Genomic DNA, 11,080 nt, shown 5'->3' on the forward strand with positions numbered 1-11,080 from the left:
CCGTATTGGGGATAGGACCGGTTACATAATTTTCGCCGCCCAGTGAAATATGAAAATGTGGCGCCGTTTATTAAAAAAAGATTAAGAATTTCAAAAAGTCAACATCAGAGCATTAAGCCAAACCCACGGCCCTTCTAAGTGCGGGGCCCTGCCGCAGCCGGTGAAGCCGGCCCTGCATATAGGGCACTATCTCTCAGCGCAACAGTCTCTCTCCAGCGCTGAGGAACAGCCGGTTCTTCTGTTAAATACCAGATCAAGTACGGTCCATTTGTAGAGAAAAAATAAGTCTTCGTTTCTCCTGCCACGCCAGGCCCAATGGTGTGGGTAGGGGTTATGTGTGTTAGTGGAAGCCAGTGTGGATGTTTGGGGTGTTCAGGGGGTCCTCAACAGTCTTGGGTGGGGAGCCAGTGCCACCAATTCTTAGTTGTATGACCCTAGTCAAGTCAATATCTCCAGGTCTACTTACTCACCTGTAAAATAAGGACAATAATTCTATCCATCTCAGAGGATCAAATGAGATAAAACACGTAAAAGCCCTAACAGGGCTGGGCCCATTGGAAGGGCTCAGTTTGGGCCACTAACACCCAGCTGGCCTCCTCCCTCCCTTGCCTTGCCTTCCCCTCCAGGAAGATGAAACCAGCTTGTGGTTTTCTTCAGGCCCATGTGACTTCAAAGGCTCCTTTTTGCTCAGCGCACCTGGCTCACTTTTCTACAGCCTTCAAGAGTTCTCCTCTTCCTCCAGGAAGCCTTCCCTGACACTCATAGCTGGGCGAGGTGCTCCTCCTGTGTTCCCCTTATGACCCAGGAATGCATGTATTGAACCATAGTATTTAGCACACCTGTATTATTCTGTTGGCTCTACCCTCAAGTATGTCACAAATCCAGCCCAGCTGACCTCTCTGCTTCCTCCCCGGACCCTTACAGTTAGTCTTAACAAAGGAGTCAGAGTGATCTCTTCCAACAAGTTGATGTAACTCTTCTCAAAACCTTTCTGACATTTCCTAACTCAGAATAGAATCCCAAGTCCTCAGCTTGCCCATAAGGCACTCTGGGCTCCCCACTACCTTTCTCTTCTTCCCCGCTAGTCATATGGCCCTTCAATTCTTCATCCACCCCAAACCCACTCTTGCCTCAGGGCCTCTGCACTTGCCATGCCCTTTGCTTAGAAACTTATCCCCCTAACTCCCTCACTTTTTACATGTTTTATCTCATTTGATCCTCATCAAAACCCCGAGATTTAACATCAAAACCCCGATATTGCCCCCATTTAACAGATGAGAAAATAGACCTGGAGAGACTGACTCTTCCTTAAGGCTTTCCCCGACAACTCTATCTAGAACCTCTGCAACTCCCTGCTCTAGCCCCTTGCTCCACTTTATTGGAATGCTTCCAAACATTCTATATATATTTATTATATTGATTGTGTTTCCCCCTCTAGAATGTTAAGTGCATGCAGGAAGGGGGTTGTCTTTTTTTGTTCCCTCATGTTCCTCCAAAACAGCACCTGGCACATGGTAGGCACTCAAGGATTTAGTGAAATCATGAACAAATGCTTCCAAATCTCTCTTGTCCCCTAAACTGAGTTCCTTGGGTGTGGAGCCAGCATCTTATTCATCTTTTGGGCTCCAAGTTACATGCTCAGTAAATGTTTGTTGATATAATCAGAAGGAAAACTAGAGCCCCACAACATAACCTGAACCAACAATGAATGGTGTTAAAATGCAAATATTTTAAAATATGTTTATTTATTATATACTTTGAGCACTTCAGAAAGGAAAATAACTACAATGATTTCAAAACGTAATACCTGGATTTAATAAATATCCTTCATAATTACACCCAATCAATATCTAGAAATGTATGTAGACATTAAGTCAGCTAACAAAATTAAGTAAAATAACTATATAAACTATAAATCTCAGGGATCGGGAACATGCATGATCAGTTAAGTCACTTTGCCACCGTGTTTTTTTAAAAACATGATTCACATTTGTTTCAATCACATATACATCCATTGCAAGAGTTAAATTAGACCGCTGATGCTAACAACTTAAAACTATGATCTTTGTTACCTTAAAAGAAAATTGTTTAAATCAAAGAAATTCAAGAAGAAAATTTCAGGACCCTTGATCAGAAGTTTTCAGTGTGTGTCATACTACTCTGTTGTACACAAAGGTTCAAGTAAGACTACGAAAGAAGAGTGTTTCCTTTTCCCAGTGAAGACATGATCTAAGAGACAGGTGAAATAAGCATTCTACATAAACTCGCTAGCCATCAATACGTTACCAGTAAAGGGCTCCTTATGTTAGTAACTAACCATGTTAAAAAGCCTTAGCCAATGTTACAAAAACAAAACATTTAGAGTATTATTTATGAATACAAGCATAATTGATTTTTTGCCTTCCATAAATAATAATCTTTGAAATGCTAAAAGTAGTTCCAACTGTGGTTCTTTTCTGCTGTGAGAAGCTTCAGGTACACATGGGATGACACACTAATTTACTTTCTCAAAGTATTCTTTGGAAGCGGTCGGATGTGGCTTGATCTGAAAATACAACAACATTTCATTGGGTAACAGACTTTATGACAACAGTCTCAAAAGAGAGTTGAAAGCTCTCGATTTTAACCTAAAGTTCTTTAACTTTTTAAAGATTGGGCTGTTTCTTTAAAAATACATGGATGAAAGTTACATTAACAGCCTGCCTGGTGCCTGGTCCCACCCCCACCCCCCACCCTTCAGCAGCTCCACCCACTGGCACACCATCTGCACCCTTGCTCCAAGGGTGGGCTCCTTTTGTGGATATTCCAAGCCAACAGCCCTTGAGGCAGTGAGGACCTGGGACCCTCTGTGGGGGTCCCATTGTTTTTGGAAGAGAAACCTACTGTAGGAGAATCCGGTGTCCAGTTTGCCGGGCAGACTTCTCCATGGGCTTCCACAAACTGGAATGCTTTCACCAAGCGGAGGGTCTCTTCCACGCTTCGGCCCACTGGGAGATCATTGACGCTCAAATGCTTGATGACTCCATTGGGGTCAATTATGAAGAGCCCTCTGCATAAGAATTTATCCTCATTAGTACCTCAACAGTACCAGAGCTAGACAGATGCTTAACTTCTCCCTCTTCTGTCTTTAATTCTCCTTAATAAAGCATTTATTAAGCACTATCATATGGTTAAAAATGGTGTTTTCCTTGTTGCACAAAAAGTTTATCATCTCTTACTGATGACAGATGCTTTAACAACGGCAGGACTGGACCAGGCCACCATGGAAAACAGGCAGTATGGTCACATTTACAAATGTGACCTGAATGTCACACAGTATCTGAAAGTCATTGAACTAGAGAGAGCAAAGGCTTCTTTACTTATTAGCATTCTTTAGGCTGCTGTATCAAATCTTGGCAAGAAACCATAAACAATAGGAAAGGACAGAGATGTATCTTAACTATGTTCAGGAAATATGAAATAAGTGAATTCTTGGGTAAATGGGAAAAATCCCATGGGAAAATCTTTGTAGAAGAATGTACTAACCTCAGGTCTATGCAGAGCAGAAAGCTAAAGGACAAACCAAGCCCGTCACTCTTTATCACTTGGCAGCACTGTCCTGAGATGACTGGCCCTGTGGCCTGTGTTCATCTTCTGTACGAGTGTTGGTGTTACTATGACATATGCAGATATGTTCAACCCACAGGTTTTAACAGTCTGTCTTAAAAGGGTGTGGCTTTCCAAGTGTTAATCACTCAGGGAAAAGGTGAGTTAGAGAAAACTCACAAGGTAAAAAGGTGGTTCTCCCTCCTTGGGCCAGGCCCTTGGGGATCTAGACTTTGAGGCTTAACAGGTCCTGGTGCATGCTCCTGGAGAGTGGAGCCCAGCTGAGCCCATGGTGCAGATGCAGAGCTAGGATGGAGCAGGGCCCACGGACTCCAGAAAGCAAACCTCATCTTACAAGCCAGGCTCGCCTCCTCTCCCTTGTCAATCCCAATAGTGAAACCAGGAGGGAGGTAACCGCGAAATTAGCAAGACCCTACAGGGAAGGGGATCCTGGGGGGAAAAGCCGGCACTCCTTTTCTCCTTCTCTTGCCAGCTCTGTCAAAGCTAGACTTTAGTTTATTAAAGGAAGACAGTAATCTCCTTGAAGTCAAAAAGGCCCAAGCTCCAAGGTGGCTCCCAGAGCTAAAATTCCAGGGTGACCCAAGAAGAAAGCAGGCCAGAGGTCAGCTACAGGAGGGCAGCTGAGTGGCTTCAAGCCAGAACCCAGCAAAACTGTTAGGCACATCAAAGTGGGGTCCTCGCCGGCTTCCTGGAGGGCAAGTTCCGCCCAGGCCCTCCTTCACTCAGCAGCCAAGGTGCCAGTTCTGAGGCCTACACTCTCATCCCTCCCCGGAAGGTTGCATTTGAATATGGGACTGTTAAAGATGGAAAGCTTTCACACTCAAAGGAATAAAGGTTTAACCACAGAATGAATGAGGGCAGAAAATACATTCCAGGACACAACAGCTACCGAGACCCGCGCTAAAAACTTCAGCTGCCTCACCTTATTCAATCCTCACAACCAACCTGGGAGGTACATTCTCATTTTAGTTATGGGAAAACTCGGACTCAAAGAGGTTAAATAACTTGCCCAAAGTCATACAGCTACTAAGTAGCTGAGTTAAAAAAAATAACAATAAAATAAAATCAAACTCCAATCTGATTCCAGGGCTTGTATGAGATCTTTACCATTCCAGGATACTGACTCCTACCTTGCTAGTCCCCCGCTTCTCCAAACACTCTGGCGGCTTCAGTGCCAGGAGTATGCCCCTCATACTCAGAGCCACAGAAGTGGCTCCCAGACAGCCAGGGAGAGTGGAGCAGTGTGACAATCAAGAAATGTTATCCTTCTTCGGAAACAGACCCAGGGGGGTTCAGGGGGAAAATATGTCTCAGCCATTTCTGAAAGACTGCCAACCCTTGTAGGAGGCATCCATTAATGCTTATTAAATGACTAAAATTAAGGATTTGGGGTTTTAAAAATGCTTTACCAAGGTCTCTATAAAACCCCTACGAAGTAGGATGATGCTAAACATGAACAATTTTAGGTTCATAAGAAACAAGATCTTACCTTAGTGCAAGACCGGGACCTTCTAAAAGCACACCGTAGTCTCGGGAAATTTGTTTAGTTAAATCTGACAAGAGTGGGATGTTCATGTGGCCCAAACCGCCATTCTAATAAAAACGCAAACATGATTGGCTGTTATACTGTGCGCTCTTGCAACATTCTCAGCTGGGATAGACAACGTTTGAGACCAACAATAACGGCAATAGGTGGCAGTAACTGAGCACCAACCATGCGCCAAGCACTGCTCTACGCTATTCCTATTAACTCACTTCCTCCTCCCAACCATCCTGAGGAGACAGCATTATCATCACCATTTTACAGATGAGGAAACTGAGGCACACGAAGGTTAAGTAACTTGCTCCAGGTCACAGGTAGAAAGCGGCAGAGGCAGGATTTAAACCCAGCTAATACTAGAGACCTTTCTTTTTCTAATTCTTAAAGGATTCTTCTAGTTGAAGATTAATTTTTGAAATACAAAAATGGAAGAGTAATAAAGAAATACTATGAATAATTTGATATTGATAGTCCAGCAGCATAGCTGAAAATTTTGATTCTCCTAAGCAAGTCTAGGCAAGAATCCTGATCACACAGAACAATGAAATCAGAGAACCTAACCACCATCCCACATGCCATGCAAGGTACATGGGATCTGCAGTGTACAGGTGAGCGGGGAGGCAATGACCCCAGCTGTTCCCCCTGCCCTGAGCCCGTTCTGTGTTACTGTCTGTACCTTGGAAAATACAAGCAGAGTGGGAAGTAAACACATGCAATGTCAAGAGAGATATGGACAGAGTTTAACAGAATTTGCCAGTAGCTTAGGACTTACAAATAGCCCATGTCAGACCAGCGATGCATTAACAACTTCTAGCTTGCTCTTTTACAGGATCATTTCCATTTTTAAGATTGTAAGTGCAAAGCCAAGATGAATGATGCTCATACCTTCCTTGGGGTATTTATCCAGGCGAGATGGCTGAAGTGAGAGTCCACTGAGACAGCGACAACTTCACAGTTCACGTCGTGAAACTCATTGGCTTTGTCACTAAAAGCAACAATCTCTGTCGGACACACAAAGGTGCTAGGAACAAAGGGCAGAAATTCTCATCAGAGAATGTAAAGACAAGGATTTAAAATTTGAACAGTAAGTAGTCTAAAAACTAGTTCAATTTTCTTGAAGGTAAAAAAGGCAAAATGGTTAACCATCCTCACTGGACTCCTGGTCACAATGATACTCCAGTGAAAAAAAAACATTTATCACCTTTCTATTTAAGAATTGTATCAAAAAATGAGAGTGAGCAGGGGGAGGTATATTCTAAGAATAAAAAAAATTATGTAAATAAAGTAGCTTTATGAGAAAATTCATTTTATTATCCTTACTTCTCTCATTTTCCCCTAGACCAGTGAAAATTTCCCCGTAGACTGGCTTACAGGAGCCACTGCTCCACAGCACATAAAACAGAGCCACGTTAACACCCTACCCCATGAAAAGGAATGCCATTCCACCCCTAAACTTATCACTTGTACATTAGCTACAGATGCAGGCTGTATTGACAAGGCCATCAGTGATAAAGGGTGACCAAGAACCCTGCTCTTGCCAAGAGAAACTAGAGGCAGGCAGTTGGGGGAAGCAGGGATCTTTGCTCACTCTCAAAATGACATTAAAGTGTTGTAGAAATTACACTTACAAATCCAAAGGATAGAAGAAGAGCACCAAATATTTCCCCTTAAAGTCATCAAGGCTTAGTTCTTTGAACTCTCCCTTGACAACGGCTGTCCCCGTAAAATAGGGTGCGTGCTGGGTGACGGCAGGGGCGTGGTATGAGGAACCTGAAGAAAAGAAACCACACGCATACATAGTTTATTTGCTAATCAAGCACCTATTTGATTTTATTTAAAATTCTCACAATAATTAATCAGTATAAATTAATTAAAAGGTTCAGTTCAACTGTACATCTTAGGTAACTTCTGTCTTTCCATAGTTCTAGATTGTACAGAAATTCAATTCAAAGTGCTTTGGAGACCAAAAAGAAGACAGAAGAGTGTAGGGATGGAATTAAGGAAGACATGAGACCAGAGGTGGGTTCTTCTTTTTTTTTTTAATAATTTTATTCATTTATTTTTTCCCCAAAGCCCCAGTAGCTAGTTGTATGTCATAGCTGCAGATCCTTCTAGTTGCTGTATGTGGGACGCGGCCTCAGCGTGGCCAGAGAAGCGGTGCGTCGGTGCGCGCCCAGGATCCGAACCCGGGCTGCCAGTAGCGGAGCACGCACACTTAACTGCTAAGCCACAGGGCCGGCCCTAGAGGTGGGTTCTAAATGTGGTTCTGATTTTTCCAAGCCCAGGTAGGACAGGGCAAATGGCACAGAGGAAAGAACGGGGCAGGTGTGGGCAACAGCCTGTGGCACAATTTGGTGAGAACAGAGAGAAGCGGTGTGTGTGGAAGGAAGAAGAGTGAGAGGCAAAGCAAGAATGGCTGAAGCCATGCTGGGAGGGCCCTTAAACATCAGGCTGACGGGCTTGTTCTTAAAAGAAGAGATAAAAATCACTGGAGGTTTTCATGGAGGAGACGGAAGATGAGTCAGCTGTTCTTAGGAAGATTAGTCGGGCAAGGCGGGGTGAGGGGAGCAGGAGGAGGGGAGACTGATGTTAGGAGGTGATTTCAGTTATCTAAGTGAGAGGTATGGAGGGGAGGGGTGTGGCAAGAGAAAATAGGAAGAAAGAAAAGGACGCAAGAGATGTGTCAGAACTGGAAAGGACTTGCCTCTACCTGGGAACATGGGACAAAGGAGATTAAGTGTCAAAATGCCTGGGCTTCAGAAACTTCAGGAGGAGCTGCTGGGAGCAGGAGTTTGGGACTGGTGACAAGGAAAGTTTTAAACCTGTGGCATCAAATCACTAGTAGAAAATTTTTTAAAGCCCCAGGGTAGTAAAATGTGAAACTTTTTAGAACATTTCACCCACAAACAAAGGCTTTGCTAAAGTATATCCCCCAAACCATTACATGTTAAATGCATGCTTTTTAAAAGGTGGGACAGATCTAAAGGAGGCATTTTCAAATACCATTTATCTGAGGCTGATCTTAGTAAAGTCCACATTCTAGAGAATGGAGTGTAAACTTCAAGAAATAGCTATGCTTCACTCAGATCACAGAGGAGTCCATCAGATTGGTCTAATGTGGCCAACTGGAGCCAGCACAGAGGTCTGAATCCAAAAGCCTTTGGAGGAGCTACACTGTCAGCTCCCAGTTATCTCACACCCCTTCACACACAGCAGCCCAGAAGGCATCTGAGACACACCCCCACACACCCCCCCCACTCCCTCCATGTTCCTCAACAGAGGATCAAAACCTCTGGCAACGAACAAGGAAATGTGACACAAGGCAGTTTGTGATTCTCAACCTTGAATGCACATTAGAATCACTTGGTGACTTTTAAAAAATACTGACGTCCTGGTCTCACCCCAGAGATTGTCTTAATTTGTCTGGGGTGGGACTGGGACAGTGCTGTTTTTAAAAGCTCCCCAGCCGAGTCTAATGTACAGCCAGGGTTCGAGCTCCCATCCAGAGACGATTATTCATGTTTCCATTACCTGGGACAAACCAAGGCATAACAACACTTACTGGTGCTAAAGGCGAGTTTTGCCTGACTGGAACCAGACCACAATCCACTTGTCAAGCATGTTCTTCGAGAAGCAGCAGGCCTAAGGGCTGCAGAGGCAGAAATGCCCCAAGGAATGGCGCTCACATGTCGGGCAACCTGGAAAGAGCGACACTTTATATTAGGAAGTAGTCCCAGCCAGAAGGCTGGCCCTGCTGAAAGGGCATCAGGCCAGTGGTGGCCTCAGCTGTCCTAGTTCCTGTGAACCAAATACCAAACCCAAAACCCTCAGAGCATGGAATGAATCTCCGTGTTCTTAACATTCCCTTCTGCTTCCTCCTCCTTCAGGACTGCAGGGGAGGTGGGTGATGGGGAGATGGATGTTAGTCAAAGGTACAAAGTTGCAATTATGTAGGATGAATACTCTAGAAATCTAATGTACAGGCATATCGACTATACTTAATACTGTATTGAACACTGGGAACATGCTCAGAGAGTAGATTTCCCGTGCACCCATTACACACATAAAAATGCTAACTACATGAAAAGATATGTTAATTAGCATGACTACCGAAATGATTTCATTATGTATATCAAATCATGTTGTACACCTTATATATATATAATTTTTATTTAAAAAATATATAAATGAAAAAAAAAAAGACTGCAAGCAGAGGGGAATGATAAGAACAAAGACTCCATGCTCTTAACAGCAATCCGAGGGTTCAAAAACCATGGGCACTTGGCCAGGCCCGGGTATGCAGCCCTTTACCAGCACCATTTGCTGAGCATGTTCTACCACGTCAAGGTTTTCCTCAGACAAGACAAGGCCCTTCCAGCCCCACAGACAAGTAAACAAGTAGAGCAAAGTTCAGCTTCTGGGAAGAGTTTGGACAGGGCTCAAGGGAAATGTTTGCTCAACTTTAGGGTCGAGCATGACTCAGGAAGAAGAAAGAGCCTGCGCTCAACCCGCCACGAGAAAGAGGAGAGTGGGTAGCAAGCGGGTACCAGGCTTTGCCGGGAGAAAATCGAGGGGACAGGCCTGGGGAGGAGGGAGTGCCTTTCGCACGTTAGCACTTTGGTGACTGTAGCACTGTGGTTTCCCTCCAGCATGTAGTGGATGCTCAGAGCAACGCCTTGATGGAGGCATCATTCTTTCTATCCTAAGGTGAGGACAGGAAAACTGAGGTTCGCAGAAGCGAAGTCACTTGTCCAAGGTCATAGAGTTGGTTACAGAACCCGGGCCAGAGCCAAGGTCGCCTGTCTCGAGGGCCAGAACCAGGTGCTTAGGTGGAGAGGGGACTGGGGACCCGCGGCTCGCGGCGAGGAGGGATCGGGGAGGGGACCGCAGAGGGGTGGGGGAGGGCGGTGGAGGAGGTGGCCTGCCGCTCGGTTACCCGCTGGCACCCTCCAAGGAGGGCGAAAGGCCCTCAGGCCGCAGGGGAGCGGGATCCTGTCTGGGAAGCACGTTCCTGGAGCCACCGCAGTGTCCCCGAGCCGGCAGCCACTCACCGAAGCCCGGAGTAACCTTCCCACCGCGGCCGCCATCTTCACTGCGCGCGGGAGCCGCGGGGTCGACGGAGAAGCGGAGGAGGCGGGGCTTACTGGGAGGGCGGGGCCTACGGGGTGGGCGGGGCCTCGGTGGGCGGGGCGGGGCCCGGAGGAGCCTTCCCGCCTTTTGGGGACCCTGGGCCTGTGAACGTCTACTGTTGGGTCCCTCCGCCCTGATTCTGAGGGGAACATTACCATTATGGCTTCTGAGTAGCTGAATACTTGGGAAAACGACACTTTGTCTCTATTTGCAGCCCCAACCTAAAAACAACCTATCCACGCAGTGAGCTAGATATTTATTTCCATATTTGCTGCTGATTTTTTTGTTAATCTGTGTGGATTCCTGTTTCTACTATTTCTGTAAAAGGATCTCTTTCCTATTTCGGTCTCAGATAGAGTCTTCTGGCTTCTGCATGAAATGGAATTATTAATTCAATTTTAGTCTATTAATAAGCTAAGTGGGTCAGACACATCAAGGTTTTGGTGTCCAGAAAACTTTGGGATCGTGTGTGGGCTTCCATTTTGGCCTCTCTTCCCCAAATTGGGAGAATTGGAACAAATTTAAAATTTGTTTTCTGTCGATTAGTAAAGCCAAGTGCTCAGTAGTGAGCATGATCCTTTGAAGCAAGCTCATCAAACACAGATAAAAATCGCACACTGGGCTTACACTAAATGTACAAATTGCAGCCTCTGAGTATTTTCTAAACACCAGTCATTCCAATACCAACTTAGTTCCTTGAGTCTGCATATTATTTACTATTTTCTTTAATTTGACTCACTTTATAAAAACTTAAGTGAATTTATTTGAAAGAAAATGTTAAATAACTAAGATAGAAAAAATTTA

At 44.9% G+C, this 11,080-nt stretch overlaps 1 protein-coding gene across 1 annotated transcript; it reads right to left on the reverse strand.

Moving 5' to 3' along the window:
• Positions 1–1,726: 1,726 nt before the first annotated feature.
• PRDX3 (peroxiredoxin 3) lies at positions 1,727–10,276 on the reverse strand. Its single transcript, XM_004428125.3, has 7 exons — positions 10,198–10,276; positions 8,709–8,844; positions 6,775–6,916; positions 6,032–6,167; positions 5,096–5,199; positions 2,884–3,049; positions 1,727–2,545 (listed from the first exon to the last, which is right to left on the reverse strand). The coding sequence occupies exons 1-7, from the start codon at positions 10,231–10,233 to the stop codon at positions 2,495–2,497; spliced, it is 771 nt and encodes a 256-aa protein (XP_004428182.1). The 5' UTR covers positions 10,234–10,276; the 3' UTR covers positions 1,727–2,494.
• Positions 10,277–11,080: the final 804 nt, after the last annotated feature.

Source organism: Ceratotherium simum, chromosome 6 (genome assembly GCF_057802395.1).
Source record: "Ceratotherium simum simum isolate JZ-2026a chromosome 6, ASM5780239v1, whole genome shotgun sequence".
Classification (NCBI taxonomy): domain Eukaryota; kingdom Metazoa; phylum Chordata; class Mammalia; order Perissodactyla; family Rhinocerotidae; genus Ceratotherium; species Ceratotherium simum.